At 38.2% G+C, this 21,762-nt stretch overlaps 2 protein-coding genes across 2 annotated transcripts; one reads left to right on the forward strand and one right to left on the reverse strand.

Annotated features, from left to right (window-relative positions):
• Positions 1–10,499: 10,499 nt before the first annotated feature.
• On the forward strand, positions 10,500–13,135 carry LOC111781009 (phenylalanine ammonia-lyase-like). The gene has a single exon (XM_087120128.1). The coding sequence runs from the start codon at positions 10,739–10,741 to the stop codon at positions 12,887–12,889; it is 2,151 nt and encodes a 716-aa protein (XP_086976254.1). The 5' UTR covers positions 10,500–10,738; the 3' UTR covers positions 12,890–13,135.
• A 6,163-nt stretch (positions 13,136–19,298) lies between these two features.
• On the reverse strand, positions 19,299–21,699 carry LOC111780982 (phenylalanine ammonia-lyase-like). The gene has a single exon (XM_023661364.2). It carries the CDS (start codon positions 21,600–21,602, stop codon positions 19,452–19,454), a length of 2,151 nt encoding a protein of 716 aa, XP_023517132.1. The 5' UTR covers positions 21,603–21,699; the 3' UTR covers positions 19,299–19,451.
• Positions 21,700–21,762: the final 63 nt, after the last annotated feature.

The following is a 21,762-nucleotide window of genomic DNA, read 5'->3' on the forward strand; positions in this document are numbered from 1 at the left end:
CCTCAAGGTCCAATTACAAGGACGAGAGCCAAGAAGCTACAACAAACCTTATACAGTTATATTCAAGCTATGGTGAGCTCATCAAAGGAAATTCTAGAAGATGTTGGAGACCTCCTTTATATGTTATGCAAAGTTGAGCTTCAAGAAAGAGATGAATTAAATGCACTTTAAGTTGCATTTAATGAACTCCGCTGAATTTATGAAACTAGTCCAAGGATGACTAATAAGGACATTTTATTAATTGCATTATTTAATTATAGTTTAACTATTTGTTTGTCATATTTAAGCTAGTTTTAATATAGGAGTTAAGGTTATATTGTAACCCACATAGGTTAATATAACGCCATTAACTAGCCATTTTAATATGGAGGTTATGGGTGTTTTTCATTTACTAGCCCATTTAATTTGGGAGTTATGTATCACATAGGTTAAGGTTGTAAAGGCCATATAAAACCTTCTTTTCTTTGATTAGACATCAGATTTTGGAATTAAGAATAGAATTTCTATTTTAGCTTTGTTGAAAGCTAAACTTTCTTTGCAAATTCTTGTGTTTAGAACTTGCATGCTAGAGTCATTCAAGTGATATTGATCAAACCTCTTGTAGAGTGATTCGAATCACGAGTTTAGAAACGAGTTTTCTTTACTCTTGATCTTGATCATCAAGGTAATTTGTTCCATACTTTCCCTTGGGTTGATTTCCATATCAATATACATGGTAAACTATAATTTAGTACTGAATATCATTAATTTGCAAACATTCTCATGGTATCAGAGTCCTTTTGGTTTAGCAACCTCGATCCCTTATTTTCAATGGATTATGAATCCCCTACTCATCTTCTTCTCCATCACTCCTGCTGGCTTTGACGACACAGGGGCAATCTCTATGGCTGCCACATGTGGAACTGATTGATTACTCTTCAGTTCCACCCTTTTGACCTCAAAATCATCCTTTGTCATACTATTGTTGAAGGGTCACTAGTAGATACATGTATGAATAGATACATGTGCTGAATGATCACTAGTGGATACATGTATGAATAAATACATGTGTTGAAGGGTCACTTGTACATGTATAGATACATGTATAAGTACATGAATGAATAGATACATGTAGGTTCATTAGTTCCTAATTAAATAAATGCATGAATTTTGGATATTGAATAGTAATGTGGAATGTCTCAAATTACCTCTATATATATATTGGCATTGGTGGAAATAGTAGAAAATCAATCAAACATTCCTTCATAGTTTTACAAAGTTCTTTCCTCTCAAAGAATTTTACCAAATTTCTCTGTAGTCACCAACAATTGGTATCAAAGCGATCTTGCAGCAGCAAGAATGGTAGCAAAAAGACAAGTTGAGAGCTACGTTCAGCCCACCATCTCGAGGTTTGATGGTCACTATGATCATTGGAAGATGTTGATGAAAAATTTCCTCAGATCAAAGGAGTTCTTTGATATGTGGAGACGGGTTATGTAGAGCCAAATGCAGGCGAGGTACTCTCAGCTGTTGAACAGCAACGGTTGGCAGCAACGAAGTTGAAGGACCTGAAGGTCGAGAACTATTTATTCCAGTCCATTGATTGGACTATCTTGGAAACAATGCTTAAGAAGAAGACATCCAAGGAAATTTGAGATTCTATGAGGAGGAAGTATCAAGACTCAACGAGAGTAAAGCGTGCTTAACTTCAAGCGGTTAGAAGAGACTTTGAAATTCTTCAAATGCAAAAAGGAGAAATGGTGAATGATTATATTGGCAAGGTTATGAGTCTTGCCAGTAAAATGAGGATGCATGGTGATTCAATCACAAATGTTGCGGTTGTAGAAAAGAGTTTGCGATCTCTAACTCCAAAGTTCGATTACATTGTATATTCTATTGAAGAAGCAAACAATGTCGAAGAGATGCAAATAGATGAACTCCAAAGCTCCCTGCTAGTACATGAGATGCAATAGAGGAGATGACAGCCTTAAAGATATCCACACTAGGTGAAACTTCAAGCTCTAGAGGTAGAGGTCGTGGGAGAGGCGGTCGAGAAAGAAGTGGAGATGTTGGCATGTCATTAGAGATGATTATGACAACAAAGGCAAGAGACATTTTGACAAGTCTAAGGTGGAATGCTACAGATGTGGACGCCTTGGACATTACAAGAATGACTGTTATACGAGGCTCCAAAAGGAGAAAAGAGATCAATCCAATTTTGTGGAGAAAAGAGAAGAAGAAACATTGTTGATGTCATTTCATGCTATGAAAGTTGCAGATTAAGGTGTATGGGTCGTAGACTCTGGATGCAGCAACCATATGACAGGTTGTAAGGAATTCTTCTCAACTTTGGATAAAAATTTTCATACTACGGTTTGTCTTGCCAACAATTCAACTATCCAAGTGATGGGGAAAGGAACCATAGATATCAAGACTAAAATGGCTTTGTAGAGTCAATTTCTAATGTATTCTACATTTCTAATCTGAAAGCCAACTTACTTAGTATCGGTCAGTTGCAAGAAAAGGGGTATGTGATCACATTCCAAAATAATGAATGTGAGATTTATGACTCCAATAGAGGATCGATTGCTAAGATGAAGATGACCACCAACCATCTATATCCGTTGACGTTAAATATCATTGCCAGAAGTTTGATGGTGAAGAAAGAAGATACAAAATGACTTTGGCATTTTAGGTATGGTCATCTATACTTTAAAGGATTAAAGACGTTGTCTTCAAAGAAGATGGTGACTGGGTTGTCGGACATCACTCCTCCAATAGAAATTTGCGAGAGTTGCTTAGTAGCATAGCAGGAAAGAAATTCTTTTCCATCCGGAAAATTAAGAAGAACTCAAGCAATTTTGGAGTTGATTCATTCAGACATATGTGGTTCGATCTCTCCAGCATCAAATGGTAACAAGAAATATTTCATGACCCTCATCAATGATTTTAGTAGAAAGACATGGATTTACTTCTTGCATGCCAAATCAGAAGCCTTTGATTGCTTCAAGAAATTTTATTCTACTATGAAGACTGAAACTGGAAGAAGAGTGAAGACTTTAAGAACTGACAGAGGTGGAGAGTTTTGCTCTAACAAGTTTACGAAATTTTGTGAAGAGAAGGGCATAAGGAGGCTATTGACAGCAGCATATACACCACAACAAAATGGTGTGGCCGAAATGAAGAATAGGACCATTCTTAACATGGTTCGAAGTTTGTTAAATAAAGGAGAAGTTCCGAAGGAATTCTGGCTAGAAGCTGTTGTGTGGTTTGTTCACATTCTCAACCGAAACCCTACTTTCTCTGTTAGATATATGACTCCACAAAAAGCATGGAGCGGAAGAAAGCCTACGGTAGACCACTTTAGAATCTTTGGGTGCATAGCATATGCACACGTTCCTTATGAGAAAAGAAAGAAACTTGAGGATAAGAGTTTGAAGTGTGTGTTTCTTGGAGTAAGCGAGACTTCTAAGGCGTACAAGCTCTATGATCCTTTGACAAAAAAGGTGGTGGTAAGTCGTGATGTAATCTTTGACGGAAAGAAGACTTGGACATGGGAAGAAAAGATCACTGTGAATCAGTAGATGCCTGTAGATCTTGAAGAAGAACAAGCTGAAGCCCCTATTCACCCTCACTATGAGCATGGAGAAAGCTCATCACAAGCTCAACAAGAAGAACCAATAGAAGAAGAAGATCATGATCACAATCAAAGAAATCCAAGAATAAGAAAGAGACCAAATTGGATGATTAATTATGAGATGGACTATAACTCAAGTGATAGTGCTTATTTTGCATTCTTTACGGATAGTGATCCAATTGTCTATGAAGAAGTTATAAAGGAGAAGAAATGGAAGGAAGTCATGGACAGTGGAATCAAATCCATAGAGAAGAATAAGACTTGGGAGCTCACTAATTTTCCTAAAGGGCAGAAAACAATTGGAGTAAAATGAGTTTTCAAAACCAAGTTGAATGAAAATTGTGGGGTGGATAAGTACAAGGCACGTCTAGTTGCAAAAGGATACAAGCAGAAGTATGGAGTTGATTACAAGGAGGTATTTGCACTAGTAGCATGTCAAGATACTATAAAGCTTATAATTTCTATTGTAGCACAAAAATCATGGCCTATTTATCAACTTGATGTGAAATCGGCCTTCTTACATGGAGAGCTTCAAGAGGAGGTATATGTGGAGCAACCAGAAGGTTTTGTTCAAAAAGGTAAAGAGGAAAAAGTGTACAGGTTGAAGAAAGCTTTGTATGGTTTGAAGCAAGCTCCGAGAGCATGGTACAATCACATTGATTCTCATATTGGAAAGTTGGGATTCACTAAATGGCCATATGAACATACGTTGTATGTGAAAACAAGGGAGGTAACATTCTCATTATTTGCTTATATGTTGATGATTTAATATTTACCGGCAATAATAAAGAAATGTTTTAACTTTTTAAGAAGAGCATGATGAAGGAATTTGAAATGACAAATCTTGGTGTGATGAGATATTTTCTTGGAGTAGAAGTTACTCAAATTCCTGCGGGTAACTTTATCTGTCAGAAGAAATATGCTCAAGAATTACTTGAAAGATTTAAAATGGATGATTGCACATTTGGAACTCCATCAGAATTGGGTTTGAAGTTGCACAAGGATTTGAAAGGCGAGAGGTTGATAATAGGTACTTCAAACAAATTGTGGAAAGTTTGATGTACTTAACTTCAACAAGAGCAGACATCATGTATGCGGTTAGTATGATAAGTCGCTACATGGAGCATCCAACGAAAAAACATCTCAATGCAGCAAGAAGGATACTTCGTTATGTGAGAGGAACTTTTGATTTGAGGGTATTCTACAAGAAAGGAGATGATTCGAAGATGGTTGGCTATACAGATAGCAACTATGCAGGTGATATATATGATCGTAAAAGTACTTCAAGAAGTATTTTCATGATGAGTTCAGGAGCTATTTGCTGGCCTTCAAAGAAGCAACCTATTGTAACACTTTCAACTACAAAAACAGAATTTGTGGCGGCAGCAGCATGGTTGTGCCAAGCAATTTGATTAAGAAAAATGCTTGAAATTCTTAATCAAAAGCAACCAGGTACGACGGTTATATATTGTGATAATATGTCAACTATTAAGTTGTTTAAAAATCCTGTGTTGCATGGAAGGAGTAAGCACATCGATGTTCGATTTCATTTCTTGTGTGATTTGTGTAAAGAAGCCATTATTGAACTCAATTTTTGGTGAAGTGATGAACAAATCGCAAACCTATTCACAAAGCCCTTGAAACAATCATGGTTCAAGAAGCTTAGAAGAAAAATGAGGATGTGCAGAATCCAAGATGTAGTTCAAGAAGATGAAGTGAAGTTCTAAACTAATTTCTACGCCTCCCTTCTCACCAAAATTGGCTTCTTCGCCCACTGTGGCGACTCTTCCGGCTTCAACATTGTCTTTGTCCCTTGCTCTAGGCTTCTCCTTCTACTTCTTGGGTTAGACATATTCTCACCAAAGCCAAGGCGACATCATTGCTGAGCGACGATCCCTCTTCATAGGTTAGACATTCTCGCCGAAGCCAAGGCAGCATTGCCGCTGAGCGGCTATCCCTCTGCAGTTTTCAATGGACAAGAAAGTGTTTCTCTACACCTCCTCCAAACTAGGTTTGAGACATCTTCGCAAAAAGTGTTTCTCGACCTCTCTTTGAATTTTTTCAGATCCAAACTTCACTTTCGTTCAAATCCGACGCTCAACTTGCGGGAGGTGTTAAGGTTATTTAATACTAAATTATAGTTTATCATATATATCATATTTGATATTTTATTAAAGGCAAATATTTAGATATTTGTTTCTTATTTTAGGTATCTTTTCATATATTGTTCTTCCCATTTATTAGTATTTCCATATTTTTGTAATTTATTTGATTATAAATAATAAATTTGTTTATAAATTCTTAGTGGTACTATTTTTAAAATATTTTTTCATGAAAAAGAAAATGAAAAATCAAGTTTTTACTGTTAAATTTGTTATGCTATATCAATTTTAACTCAAACTTTAATACCTACCTGTTTGTTTTTCTTCTTCAATTTTGATTCAGTTTAAGGTGTGTACCGAAATAGCACAACTTTCAATGCTCTGATACCACCTATTGTACGTCGTAATACCACAACCAAAATATTCTGATACTCAATTTTTTTTAGCGAAATGTCACAACAAAAAATGCTATAATACCTTATTGTTGTAGCAGAAGTGGAAGCAAGATCAGTCATACTAACACACCTATACGAAGATAGAGGGTTGGGTTGGGTAAAAAAGAAAATCTCTCAACCCAACCGAACCCGGACCATGTACACCCCTACCTTCAATTATAAGTTTGGACTAAATTATACAATTATTTTGAAAAAAAAATAAAATAAAAATGGAGGATTTTAAAGAAATTTGTGTAAACATGTGAACCAAATAAAAAATAAATAAGATTTAATAACTAAAATAATGCTATGCCATAACACTAATTCTCATAAAATGGTTACGAAGACAATTCATCCAAATCATTATAAGCTAAATGGAGAATTATATTTTGTTGGATGAGGCTAAGTTGGATGATTGAATTTTACCCGAATAATCAAAAAAAAATTTAGATGAATGGTGATGAACAGTCACATGTTATTGAGATAAATAGTGATGAATGGTCATATGTTACTTAGCTAAATGGTCATTAATAGTCATGAGCCAACTAAGACAAATATTTATGATTGACAAATGATTAATGATATGAAAATGATTTGTGCAAAAAAATATTTTTATGTTGCATCATATATCACACAATTACTATTTGTATTTGTGGAAGCTCGTGCATGTATATGGTCATTACCATCTTAGGTTACCTCTACCGTCACAAATTTCTTTTATGCTTTCACGTCTTTTCTTTTAGCTTCGGTTGTGTAAGCGTAAACAACCTCTAGTCAAGCTTAAGAGAAAAAAAATGATGCACATCCAATTTTCTCAAGAAAAATAAGTGAAGCTCGTTTAATTTTAAATCATGATTGAATATATTTATATTTTCTGACTCCTAGAGTCATTATTTGAGTATTTTAAATTCTTTAACTTTTTCTAAATAATTTTTGGTAAAGGCATTCATAGTGATTTGCGAAAATGATTGTGGAGGTCATGAGATAACCTATCATAATCTAATTCGGGCATATAATTTTATGGTTGTAAGGTTATTTTATAGTTAGATTGTGATGTTTGTATTTTAGAAAATTTTGGGTCTTTAAGACCTGAAGTGACTGTTAAAAGGGTGGATTGAATCAAGTAAATAGCACTTCAAAATAATGGATTAAGATGTACTTATAGTATATATTGGAGTATATTATAAGAAGCCTATTATAAGAACATGACGTAAAAGTTTAGAATAGAAATGAGCTAGTTTGATGGATGAAAGAGATCATGTTGTCTTGATGCATGCTTGGTTTGGAAGTAAATGATGAAACAAACCTGAAATTGAAAGAAACTAAAAGCATGATTAAGTATTTATATTTAGAATATTATACTATATCTTTTTTATGATATATCCAGGATTGTTATGATTATGTTGTTATACGTGGATAATTAGGAGTATGCTAACTAATCTCTAATCGAGAACTTAGGTTGATTGTCGAGGGTCTGATAACATTTTAAAACTGACTATGATTGATTTGTGATCTGTAAGCTCAATTAAAGATTTTCCAATTAATTTTCTATTAGTGAGCTTACCCCATTTAGCAATGATCCACTTATTACCTTTAGCAGGTAGAATTAGGCTTTTGAGTCCTAAAATTAATGAAGCTGAGGAGAACATTATGAGCAGCATGTGCGACCGTACCTTGCCACCGATGACGACTGCAGGCAGCGAAAGATAGCTCGAGTTGCTCATTTCCGAGGCCATTCAAGGGTAGAAGGAGAGGGGGTTTGAGAGACGTCGGAGATGGAGGAGAAATGCACGAACTCTCAAAGACTACCTACTCGAAGAACTCGTTGCAAGCCCACATCGGCTAGAGACCCACAAGCGTCCACCGGTCGATTAGGAGAAAAGTTAGAGGATTCTCAATGTTGGGGCTTGAAGTTTGAGGTCAGTGGGGAGACAAAGGGGCGGAAGGAGGCGGAGAATCAAGACATCGCTTTGGGTAAGGGTTTTGTATGCGTTTCTTTTCAAGAACTCTCAAATGTGTAGAAGATGACCATCTATAACTTCATCTTGACTTCATCTTTGAGTAGATGTATGAGGGTTGGGGATAGTGGTAAGTGTCGGAAACGAAATCGGGGGAGAAAAACGAAGGGGGAAGAAGCTCGTCGACGACAGAGGTAAGGGAAAGAGAAGGAAAAAAATCAGGAGAAGAGGGAAAACCCCGCGGGCCGACCCACGCGCATGCGGCATGCGCGGCCCATCGCGCGCATGCGGCCTGTGAGGCCAATCGCGCGTGACCCGTTGAGGCCAACCCGGTCCGAGGCAGTCCGGTCTAACTCGACCGGGGGGTTTTGCTCCTTTTGCGTAAATTCTCTGTTTTAACTCCAACTTTAGGGTCGTTTTCATCTATTTCCCCATTTTTACGAATGTAGGACCCAATTGAAGAGTTTAGCAAATTTTTGAGTTTGTTTGAGGACTAAACCCTAAACTCAACAAAAAGAGTCATGCTTTCCACGTATGTGGCACCTCGGAACTTTGGATTTAGCTATACTCATAGTATGCATGAAAGTATGATAGGAGTTTGTTTGAGGACGTAAACTCGAACAAAAAGTGTCATGCTTTCCAGGTAAGTGGCACCTCAGAACCTTGGATTTGGCTATGCTCATAGTGTTCATGAAAGTATGATATAAGAAGTATGTTTTACAAGTTTGAGCATAGAATGAGTTGAGATGACACATGTTGATTGTGATTATGTATATTTGCTGAAACGCGTATGTACTACCTTATGAACTGAGATTTATGACTAGCTTTCCATGATTATATCATTATGTTATGCATCCGTCACATATGTTACAGTATTAGCGGTTACTTGGGGACGATCAGGGGTTAGTTGCCGTAAACCTGACTCGATTGTCAGGGGTCCACGTAACTATAGAACTGATCATTTTATTGTTGATCGTACCTTGTGGGGACTCATAAGAAGTTTGACAGTTAATTTTCTATTAGTGAACCTGTCACAAGTGACAGGGGTCCACGTTGGTACATTAGAGTTGGTCGAGACTTATTTCTCATGCATATGAGTTAGCGGTTATCTGGGGACAATTAGGGGTTCGCCAACTAATCCCTAATCGTAAACCTGACTCGATTGTCAGGGGTCCGCGTAACTATAGAACTGGCCATTTTATTATTGATGGTACCTTGTAGGGACTTGTAGGAAGTTTGCTAGTTAGTTTCTTTTAAATGAACCTGTCACGAGTGGAAGGGGTCTACAGTGTTACACTTGAGAGTTGGTTGATTCTTAGAATGCATGAACCCTGAGCATCGAGGTCGTGCCCCAAGTGTTTTGAGATATGATGACGATGATGAGAGACTAACAAAAACGACTAACCTGGAGACCTAAGGGACCTAAGAATATTTCGAGGGCTGGAGGTCTAGATAGGACCATGAACCAAGAGAGTAGAATGAGAAATATTAAGGTGTAGCCTAGGAAGAAGCCTATACGGGAGAACGAATCCCAATAGGTGAATAAGATATCGAACGTAGGAACAAGATTAATAAGACTTAATAATAAAATATGAACTATCAGCAAGCTGCCTACTAAGTATATTTTATGTACTCATCCCTACTACTCCAACTTTCTTTTCAGGTGGAGATTGATGTGGCGGTTGAGGCGGAGGCACACAAGGTTGTTGGCTATAGAGAGTCCCATCACATTTGAGTCTCGAGTTTCTTTGTACTTACTTTTAAATCCGGCCTTTCATGTATTTTAAATAGTTTGACCGAACGGTGTTGTATCTTAGTGGTCTTTTCTCTTTTCTTTATAAAAATAAAATCTTCATTACTATTTTAATTAAATTTCATATTACATGATGTGTTCAAATGTTTTAAAATTCTACATCTTTGAGTAACTAAGTGGCTCGAGTTCCACAAAAAGTGGGTCGTTACATAATTAAACCCTACTAGAGAGTATGAGAGCATGTCAATAATAGCATGATGAGAAATATGAGTTGGAACCTATGCTAGGGTTGCCTTGAGTGCCTATGATATATATGTTAATGATAACAAAAGGGACTAGTAGAAAAATTAAACAAAATACTCTTAAAATTTGAAGAACAAACTATGGAAATTGTCGGCCTAGATAGGGCTATGAAAAAAAAGAACTTGATGACTTGTATACGATGACCTTAGGTTGAACTTAAGTGGACCAGGTAAACCTAGGACAACCCGAAAAAATCTATAATCGGAGAACGAACTACTTCTAAATATGAATAAAAGACAAATGAATGAATGAGATAAACCACCAAACACAATCACCAAGGCCTACAAACTTTGACCATTCAAATTTTCACTACATTTCTTATTTAAACCATTTTCAACCACCTACGCTTTCCACCAACCTTCGGAGATCTTTCTTCCTTTCTCGCTCGCCTCTTTCTTACCTTTACCTAACGCAGCCCCTGTTGCGAGGTTGTTGCGACAAAGCTTTCTCTATATAACCATTTTCCCCCATCATTCTCCACAACTCAGAAATCAATTCAAATCCAAACCCAACTCACATTCTTACTTCCTCTCTAACACTCTCTACTCTTCATCTTTCATTTTCCTATACAAATGGCCCCCGCTCCCTTCCAACAACTTGCCCCCCAAAATGGTTCCGTGGAGACCTTCTGCATTAGCCGCAACGATCCACTTAACTGGGGTGTGGCTGCCGACGCTCTCAAGGGAAGCCATCTCGATGAGGTCAAGCGCATGGTGGAGGAGTACCGGAGGCCCCTTGTCAAGCTTGGTGGTGAAACTCTCACCATTTCCCAAGTGGCTGCCATTGCCACTCGTGATAATGATGTGATAGTCGAGTTGGCTGAGTCTGCTAGAGCTGGCGTTAAAGCTAGCAGTGATTGGGTTATGGAGAGCATGAACAAAGGCACTGATAGTTATGGTGTTACTACTGGCTTTGGAGCTACCTCTCATAGAAGGACCAATCAAGGTGGAGCTCTTCAGAAGGAGCTGATTCGATTCTTGAATGCTGGGATCTTTGGAAGTGGAGCTGAGTCCACCCATACTCTGCCCCACTCTGCTACCAGGGCGGCTATGTTGGTGAGAATCAACACTCTTCTTCAAGGCTATTCGGGTATTAGATTTGAGATTTTGGAAGCCATAACCAAACTCTTGAACCATAACATCACTCCCTGCTTGCCTCTTCGTGGAACCATTACTGCTTCTGGTGATCTTGTTCCACTTTCTTATATTGCTGGATTGCTCACTGGCCGACCAAACTCTAAGGCGGTTGGACCAAATGGAGAAAGCCTTGATGCAAAGGAGGCTTTTCAACAAGCTGACATCCCTTCTGGGTTCTTTGAATTGCAGCCAAAAGAAGGTCTTGCTCTTGTCAATGGCACTGCTGTTGGTTCTGGGCTGGCTTCGATTGTTCTGTTTGAGGCCAATATTTTGGCTGTTTTGTCTGAGATTTTGTCAGCCATTTTTGCTGAAGTTATGCAAGGAAAGCCAGAATTCACCGATCATTTGACACACAAATTGAAGCATCATCCTGGTCAGATCGAGGCTGCTGCAATTATGGAACACATCTTGGATGGAAGTTCTTACATGAAAACTGCAAAGAAATTGCATGAAACCGATCCTCTCCAGAAGCCAAAGCAAGATCGTTATGCTCTTAGAACTTCTCCTCAATGGCTTGGTCCATTGATCGAAGTTATTCGATTCTCAACAAAATCTATCGAAAGAGAGATTAACTCAGTCAACGACAACCCTTTGATTGATGTTTCAAGGAACAAGGCGATCCATGGAGGCAACTTCCAAGGAACCCCCATTGGAGTCTCAATGGACAACACTCGTTTGGCCGTTGCTTCAATTGGAAAGCTTATGTTTGCTCAATTTTCAGAGCTTGTCAATGATTTCTACAACAATGGATTACCTTCAAACCTCTCTGCAAGCAGAAACCCAAGTTTAGATTATGGATTTAAAGGTGCTGAGATTGCCATGGCTTCTTATTGCTCTGAGCTTCAATATCTTGCAAATCCAGTGACTAGCCATGTACAGAGCGCCGAGCAACACAACCAAGATGTTAACTCTCTTGGTTTAATCTCTTCAAGGAAAACAGCCGAAGCCCTTGATATTTTAAAACTCATGTCATCAACCTTTTTGGTTGCCCTCTGCCAAGCAATCGACTTGAGGCATTTGGAAGAAAACTTGAAGAACACTGTAAAAAACTGTGTTAGCCAAACAGCCAAGAAAGTGTTGACAACATCCTCTAATGGAGCACTTCACCCATCAAGGTTTTGTGAGAAAGATCTTCTAAAAGTTGTGGACAGAGAGCACACCTTCGCTTATATCGATGATCCATGCAGTGCCACTTACCCATTGAGCCAAAAGTTGAGGCAAGTCCTTGTTGAGCACGCACTTGGCAATGGTGATTGTGAAAAGGATGCAGACACTTCAATCTTCCAAAAGATTGGTGCTTTCGAGGAGGAACTAAAGGCAGTGTTACCAAAAGAAGTGGAAAATGCAAGGTTGTCGTATGAGAGTGGAAATTCTAAAATTGAGAATCAGATAAAGGACTGCAGATCTTATCCATTGTATAGGTTTGTGAGAGAAGAATTAGGAACAAATTTGCTGACAGGAGAAAAGGCCATATCTCCTGGAGAAGAGTGCGAAAAGGTGTTCACAGCTGTGTGTGAAGGGAAGATGATCGACTGTATGTTAGAGTGCTTGCAAGAGTGGAATGGTGCTCCAATTCCTATCTGCTAATCCTTTGCTGCCCATGGAAGCCAATTCTGCATTCAACATTGATGAAGATATTTAAAAGATTAATTTGTTTACTATTTTTTTGTAAAATTATTGTGAGACCAAAATGGAGTCTTACTGTTCATTAAATTTGATATGGTAAATCAATTTTTTAATTTTTTGTTTGTAACACCGGAATCCAAGGGATACGAAATTTGTTTAATTTTGCTCCTTATTTATGGAAAATTAGGGTCTGTAATGTTTCCTTCACCTCCCCTGTCGATTTCACAGCAGAGCTCTTCCTTCACTGTAAGAAGAATCAGGCTAGCTATTGTATTGGCTGCATCTTCCGTACAGTCTCGTCGAGCTACTTACTTCCCCTTCACCTCTACAACTCGGTTGAACAATTTCATTGCCTGAACTAGAAACAAACCTTTACAGAAACCGAATAAAAGAAAAGGAAAGAGAAGCGACCCATATGACCTTCCCTGATTTCAGGGGGTTACAGTGAAATTTCTCTACCTCCACTAATAACAACCAATCTTAATAATCAAAGTGTTTACTAGTGAATATCTCACTTTCACACTAGGTCTCTCAATAAAAGTTTTTGCCAAATGTCACCTAACAAATAAATTTGACACATTCATTTAAATTTCATTATCTTCGACCATTCTAGACAACACTTTATGGAAGGATAACTCATGTATCAAATATTAATTATAAATTAAATGAAGATTAATAACCAAAATAAATAAGAATATTAATAAAAATGGTTACTAAATTAATATTTTTATTTAATTAAATAAAAATAAATGGGAGTTAAGGACGAAGTTAAACAAGATTTATGAAAATTTAAAGAGGAAGAGGAAGGAAGAAGAACCTTCGTTCAATCCCGCACTTGGATAATGAATTGGGCCAAGGATTCTCCTCAACCAGTTCTTTTGCCTCAGATTATCTTCAAGATTCATGTTTGCTAAGACTTAATATTTTACTATGATAATATAAGAGAAGAATCTAACAAGTTTCGTGCAACACGGTCAAGAATTGCATTAAAATTGAAGTTTCGGGATGCTTCGAAATCTTGGTAAGAACGAATTTATTCAAAAGTTTCAATATGTATATTAAAGACGGTGGTTGGCTAAAAATCACATAAAAATTATATTTGGATACCTGCATTTTCGTGAAGAAACTGAATCGTTTCGAGTTGTAGAGTGGAAGATATAAAACTCTACATAAAATTGGTTGAAAACAAGTTTGGATCAAGCGTTCATCAAATTATGAATTTTTTGCTCAGGTTGTAGCTATAGGCGAGACACATCGCACGACATAGCAAGAAAGGGGGGACTCAAGACCTTAGTAATCACATAGGGATGTCAATTCAAGACATCTATCTAGTCCACGTATTATGTAGTCGTCATTTAAATATATATTTAGTATCCGATATCACATCCTCTCGTTAAATGACCATAACATACATATAAATATACCTTCAATTCCACTTTGGTATTGTAAACAATATTGAAAAGTTTTAAATTCGCGCGAAATTTCATGGTCGATTTTCTTTATCTTCTCTTTCATTCATCTTGTATCGATAGTCTATTTAGTTACATCCCATCTATTGTTGTAAATTGTCATAAGGTCCTATTCTTTAGTGACATATTGGTGAGAGTCTTTGTAGTTTGATATTGAGGTATTCACTTGTAACACTTTGTTTATTAGTGATTGGTTGCTACCTGTGGATGTAGGGGAACTTCTTCTCTCCGAACCACGAGTATCTTGGTGTTTCTTTGTGTAATTTTGCTCATTGGTGTTGTGAGTACATTTGTTCCGCTTTCGGCGCTCAACAAGTGGTATCAGAGCTTTATTATGGTATTTGGGGTATTGTGAAAGTTTTGGTCTCATCGACCACTAGACATGCTTACAATTGTGCTTATTCTCTTGAAAATCAATTTTCAAGAATTGTGTTTTTAGTTACATCCAAATTAATTATTGCAAATGGCAGAATCATCACGACGTGGTTCGAAATTGTGGAGTTCCAATCTCGAAGTAGAGAAATTTGATGGAACCAATAATTTTGGTGTTTGGCGAGGCAAAGTTAGCGATTTGCTGGTCATGCAAGACCTCGATGTTTCTATCAAGAGGAGATGCCTGAAGACATGACAGAAGCAGAATGGACGAAATTAAATCGGCAAACCTGTGGAATTATTCGATCATGTCTTGGCAAAGATCAGGAATATCCATTTATGAAGGTTACCATGGCGAAAGAATTATGGGACAAGTTTGAGGCGAAATATATGAAGAAGAGTGTGGAAAATAAACTCTATTTGAAGAAGAAACTCTTCCGTTTTGACTATAAGGAAGGTATCTCAATGGCTGAGCATTTGGATGATTTTAACAAAATCATCACTTATTTGCTCAATCTTGATGTTAAGATTGATGACGAGGACAAGGCGTTGTTGTTATTAAATTCTTTGTCGGAATCCTACAAGTTTTTAGTAACGACCTTACTACATGGATCACTAATATTGATTTTGAAGATGTTTCAAATGTATTAAGATGCGAAAGAAGGAAAATGAGACATATCAAGGCTCTAGCTCAAATGTTCTCACTGCTCATGGAAGGACTTCTACTTGGAAAAGGAACGAATGTGGAGAGTTCTGATTAAAGTCGAGAGGTAGATCTCATAATTGGAGAAAACTTGATAAAAATGAGTGTGCATATTGTCAACAGAAAGGCCATTGGAAGAAAGATTGTCCGATCTTAAAAGAGAATGGGTCGAAGTCCAATGTGGTTAGAGATGACGACATGGATACAGATGATGCCTTGACAATCTACCTATCAGTCAGCCAAACCAGTGAATGGATTCTTGATTCTGGGTGCTTCTATCATATGTGTCCCAATAGAGAGATGTTTTTGGATTTCAAAGAGTTCTATGGTGGAGTTGTCAATATGGGCAATGATAGTACTTGCAAGATGATGGGAATCGGCTCAGTACAAATCAAGATGTTTGATGGAGTTATACGAAAACTCAATGATGTGAGGTATGTCCCTGACTTGAGAAAAATTTGATTTCCCTTGGCGTTTTGGATGCGAATGGTTATCGCATCATTTTGGAAGGAGGGAATTTGAAAGTAGCTCGTTGAGCTTTGGTGGCAATTAAAGGAATTAGAAGATGTAGCATATACTACCTCAACGGAACCACAATAATTGGGCATGCTGCTGTGGCAAGTTCGAAAGAACAAGACATATCGAAATTATGGCACATGCGACTCGGGCATGCTAGTGAGAAGGCGCTTCAGACATTGGTGAACCAAGGAGTCCTTAAGGGTGCCACAACTGGTAAAATTGATTTCTGTGAACATTATATATTTGGTAAACAAAAAAAAAATGTGAAGTTTGATACCGCTATACACCAAACATAGGGCATTTTGGATTATATTCACATTGATGTATGGGGGTCCCACAAAGAATGCCTCATTGGGAGGAAAGAGGTGGTTTGTCACCTTTATTGATGACTACTCAAGGAGAGTTTGGATGTATCCCATGAGGCACAAAAGCGAGGTTCTCCAAATCTTCCTAGAGTGGAAGAAAATGGTAGAGAATTAGACGAACAGGAAAATCAAAAAGCTGAGATCAGATAACAGTGGAGAATATACTTATGATCCATTCTTTAAAGTATGCCGAGATGAAGGGATCGTTCGACACTTCACTGTTCCTGATAAGCCACAATAAAATGGAGTTGCTGAGAGAATGAACTAGACATTAATAGAGAATGTTCGATGCATATTGTCTCAAGCAGGATTGAGTAAGGCATTTTGGGCTGAGGCTCTCAGTTATGCAGTTCACTTGTGAATCGTTTACCTGTTTCTGGAAATGGTGGGAGAACTCTACTTGAGGTATGGTTAGGTACTCCTGTTAGTGATTATGATAAATTGCATGAGTTTGGGTGTCTTGCTTATTATCACGTGACAGACTCAAAGCGATCCTAGAGCAAAAAAAGCCAAGTTTATGGGCTTTAGCAAAGGTGTGAAGGGCTATAGGTTATGGTACCTAGAAACAAGTAAGATTGTTAATAGTCGAGATGTGACATTCGATGAGTCTAGAATATTTTTGCAGAAAATTGAAAATAACGACGAGGCATTGAAGCAAGTGGAGAAGGTGGTGTTCTCTCCTGATATGGGTTCTCCTACTGAAGAACCTATTGATCAGGTAGATAATAACTCTTGATGTCTTAGAACAGGAGGAGCAAAGCCTTGTAAATGAAAGAGTGGAGGGACGTGAGTCTATCGCCAAGAATAGACCACGAAGAGTAATTCGAAAACCTGCAAGGTTTGATGATACGATAGCATATGCTTTCTCTTTGATTGATGGAGTTCCTAATAGTTACAAAGATGTTATTCAAATCCCGGATAGCTTACACTGGCAAGAGGCTGTGAATTAGGAGATAACATCATTCGAGATAAATCAAACTTGAGATTTGGTACAACTTCCAAAAGGTAGGAAGGAAATTGGTTGTAAATGGGTTTTTGCAAAAAAAAAAAGGAAGATCTTTTGGTATACGTTATAAGGCTCGACTTGTGGCTAAAGGCTATGCACAAAAAGAAGGTATTGATTACAATGAAATTTTCTCACCTGTGGTAAAACATTCTTCCATTCGAATTTTGTTAGCTTTGGTTGCTCAATTTAATCTTGAGCTTGTACAACTTGATATAAAAACTGCTTTTTTGCATGGAGATTTCGAAGAAGAAGTATATATGACGCAACCGGTTGGTTTTCGAGTAGTTAGACAGCAACATTTAGTATGCAGATTGAAGAAATCTTTGTATGGGCTGAAGCAATCTCCTCGCTAATGGTATAAAAAGTTTGATCATTTCATAGTAGAGCATATGTATACTCATAGTCAATTTGATCATTGTGTGTATTATCGGTGTCTCGATGGTGAATCGTTTATCTATTTGCTCTTATATATTGATGATATGTTAATAGCTTCAAAGAGACCGATGGAGATTGATAAGCTCAAAGATCATTTTTCTAAAACATTTGAAATGAAAGACTTAGGCAATGCAAAGAAAATACTTGGAATGGAGATAGAGCGAGATTGGAAAAAAGGTACAGTCTGTTTGACTCAGTCTCAATATCTACGCAAGGTATTGACAAGATTTAGTTTGAATAATTCAACCAAACCCGTTGTTACTCCACTTGCTTCTCATTTCAAGCTTAGTGCTTCAATGTGTCCAAGTTCTGACGATGACAAAAGATATATGGAGAATATTCTTTATACAAATGTTGTTGGTGCTTTGATGTATGCTATGGTGTGTACTCGACCTGATCTTTCACACGCAGTAAGCATGGTGAGTCGTTATATGCATAATCCTGGTAAAGAGCATTGACAGGCAGTCAAATGGATTCTTAGGTACATTCTTGGTGCTATTGATGTTGGTATTAAGTTTCAAAAACAAGAAATGTTTAATCTTGACAATCTTGTAGTTGGTTATGTGGATTCTGATTATGCTGGTGATTTGGATAAGTGACGATCTACTACGGGTTATTTATTTGCTATGGCTGGTGGACCTGTTTGTTGGCGTTCAACATTGCAGTCTACTGTTGCATTGTCTACCACTGAAGCAGAGTGTATGGCAGTAACGGAAGCTTTTAAAGAAGCTATTTGGATGCATGGTTTGATCAATGACTTGGGTATTTTGCAGGAACATATAGATGTGTTATATGATAGCCAGAGCGCTATTTGTTTGTAAACAAATCAAGTCCATCATGCTCGTACTAAACATATTGATGTCCATTTTCACTTTATTCGAGAAATTATTAGCGAAGGGGACATTCGTTTATTAAAAATTGGAACCGCCGATAACCCTACTGATATGTTGACAAGAGTGATCGTTCGTGAAAAGTTCTGGCATTGTTTGGACTTCATCAACGATGGAAGAAAGGAGTAGTGTGTTGACGTGGTAGCAACCAAATCAGTTATCAACTTGAAGATCTTATGATAAGGGGAAGATTGTTGTAAATTGTTATAAGGTCCTATTCTTTAGGACTGATTAGTCCTATTTTCTAGGATAAGTTTGGCTCATATTTTTAGGTTTGGTTAGTTTCGCTGATATTTTTAGGTTCAACAAAAGGCTATGTAATGTCATTCTTTATGCGGTTGAAAACATCAAGTTTTGTGTCACATTGTATTTCTTGAGTGACATATTGATGGGAGTTTTCGTAGTGTGATAGTGAGGTATTCACTTGTAACACTTTATTTAATTAGTGATCGGTTGCTACCCGTGGATGTAGGGGAACCTCTTATCTCTGAACCACACGTAAATATCTTGGTGTTTCTTTGTGTAATTCCGCTAATTAGTGTTGTGAGTACATTTGTTCCGCTTTCGGCGCTCAACATCTATGACACGCCGTAGACGTTAATGGAGAAAAATTTAAGTAATTAGCTAGTTTATAAATGGAACAAATACATTCAATTGAAAATTTTCAAGTAATTCTTTGTTACTTGATACAAAATGAAATGAAGAAACTTCAACTAAAACAAATTTTGACATCATTGGTGTTTCATTCAACTTCTATTGGCGCATCAACATATGGGAATTGGAGCACCATTCCACTCCTTCAAGCATTCCAAAATTGGGTCAATCATCTTCCCTTCACACAATGCACTGAAAACTTTCTCACACTCTTCTCCGGGAGATATAACCCTTTCTCCGCTCACCAATTTAGTTCCCAATTCTTCTCTCACAAACTTATATAATGGGTAGGATCTGCATTCTTTAATCTGGTTCTCAATCGTTGCATCTCCATTTTCATATGCTAATCTCACGCTTTCCACTTCATTGGGCAATATGGCTTTCAGTTCCTCTTCAAAACAACCAATCTTTTGAAAGATTGAAGTTTCAATATCTTTTTCCATTTCTCCATTGCTCAAAGCGTGCTCGACAATAACTTGTCTTAGCTTTTGCATCAATGGGTATGTAGCGCTGCATGGATCATCGATATAAGCGAAGGTGTACTCTCTGTCCACAACCTTTAGAAGATCCTTCTCACAAAACCTTGAGGGGTGAAGCGCTCCATTAGAGGATGTGGTCAACACTTTCTTGGCTGTTTGGCTAACACAGTTTTTTACAGTGTTCTTCAAGTTTTCTTCCAAATGCCTCAAGTCGATTGCTTGGCAGAGGGCAACCAAAAAGGTTGATGACATGAGTTTTAAAATATCAAGGGCTTCGGCTGTTTTCCTTGAAGAGATTAAACCAAGAGAGTTAACATCTTGGTTGTGTTGCTCGGCGCTCTGTACATGGCTAGTCACTGGATTTGCAAGATATTGAAGCTCAGAGCAATAAGAAGCCATGGCAATTTCTGCACCCTTGAATCCATAATCTAAACTCGGGTTTCTGCTTGCAGAGAGGTTTGAAGGTAATCCATTGTTGTAGAAATCATTCACAAGCTCTGAGAATTGGGCAAACATGAGCTTTCCAATTGAAGCAACAGCCAAACGAGTGTTGTCCATTGAGACTCCAATGGGAGTTCCTTGGAAGTTGCCTCCATGGATCGCCTTGTTCCTTGAAACATCGATCAAAGGGTTGTCGTTGACTGAGTTAATCTCTCTTTCGATAGATTTTGTTGAGAATCGAATGACTTCAATCAATGGACCAAGCCATTGAGGAGAAGTTCTAAGAGCATAACGATCTTGCTTTGGCTTCTGGAGAGGATCGGTTTCATGCAATTTCTTTGCAGTTTTCATGTAAGAACTTCCATCCAAGATGTGTTCCATAATTGCAGCAGCCTCGATCTGACCAGGATGATGCTTCAATTTGTGTGTCAAATGATCGGTGAATTCTGGCTTTCCTTGCATAACTTCAGCAAAAATGGCTGACAAAATCTCAGACAAAACAGCCAAAATATTGGCCTCAAACAGAACAATCGAAGCCAGCCCAGAACCAACAGCAGTGCCATTGACAAGAGCAAGACCTTCTTTTGGCTGCAATTCAAAGAACCCAGAAGGGATGTCAGCTTGTTGAAAAGCCTCCTTTGCATCAAGGCTTTCTCCATTTGGTCCAACAGCCTTAGAGTTTGGTCGGCCAGTGAGCAATCCAGCGATATAAGAAAGTGGAACAAGATCTCCAGAAGCAGTAATGGTTCCACGAAGAGGCAAGCAGGGAGTGATGTTATGGTTCAAGAGTTTGGTTATAGCTTCCAAAATCTCAAATCTAATACCCGAATAGCCTTGAAGAAGAGTGTTGATTCTCACCAACATAGCCGCCCTGGTAGCAGAGTGGGGCAGAGTATGGGTGGACTCAGCTCCACTTCCAAAGATCCCAGCATTCAAGAATCGAATCAGCTCCTTCTGAAGAGCTCCACCTTGATTGGTCCTTCTATGAGAGGTAGCACCAAAGCCAGTAGTAACACCGTAACTATCAGTGCCTTTGTTCATGCTCTCCATAACCCAATCACTGCTAGCTTTAACGCCAGCTCTAGCAGACTCAGCCAGTTCGACCATCACCTCATTATCACGAGTGGCAATGGCGGCCACTTGGGAAATGGTGAGAGTTTCACCACCGAGCTTGACAAGGGGCCTCCGATATTCCTCCACCATGCGCTTGACCTCATCGAGATGGCTTCCCTTGAGAGCCTCGGCAGCCACACCCCAGTTGAGTGGATCATTACGGCTAATGCAGAAGCTCCCCACCGAACCATTTTGGGCGGCAAGTTGTTGGAAGGGAGCGGGGGCCATTAGTGTAGCAAAATGAAAGATGAAGAGTAGAGAGCGTTAGAGAGGAAGTAAGAATGTGAGTTGGGTTTTGATTTGAATTGATTTCTGAGTTGTGGAGAATGATGGGGGAAAATGGTTATATAGAGAAAGCTTTGTGCAACAACCTTGCAATGGGGGCTGC

This window comes from Cucurbita pepo, chromosome 19 (assembly GCF_057944985.1).
Source record: "Cucurbita pepo subsp. pepo isolate OVF chromosome 19, ASM5794498v1, whole genome shotgun sequence".
Classification (NCBI taxonomy): domain Eukaryota; kingdom Viridiplantae; phylum Streptophyta; class Magnoliopsida; order Cucurbitales; family Cucurbitaceae; genus Cucurbita; species Cucurbita pepo.

Coding starts and splice junctions, on each gene's coding strand:
- LOC111781009 (XM_087120128.1), top strand. CDS start 10,739: ATGGCCCCCGCTCCCTTCCAACAACTTGCCCCCCAAAATGGTTCCGTG.
- LOC111780982 (XM_023661364.2), bottom strand. CDS start 21,602: ATGGCCCCCGCTCCCTTCCAACAACTTGCCGCCCAAAATGGTTCGGTG.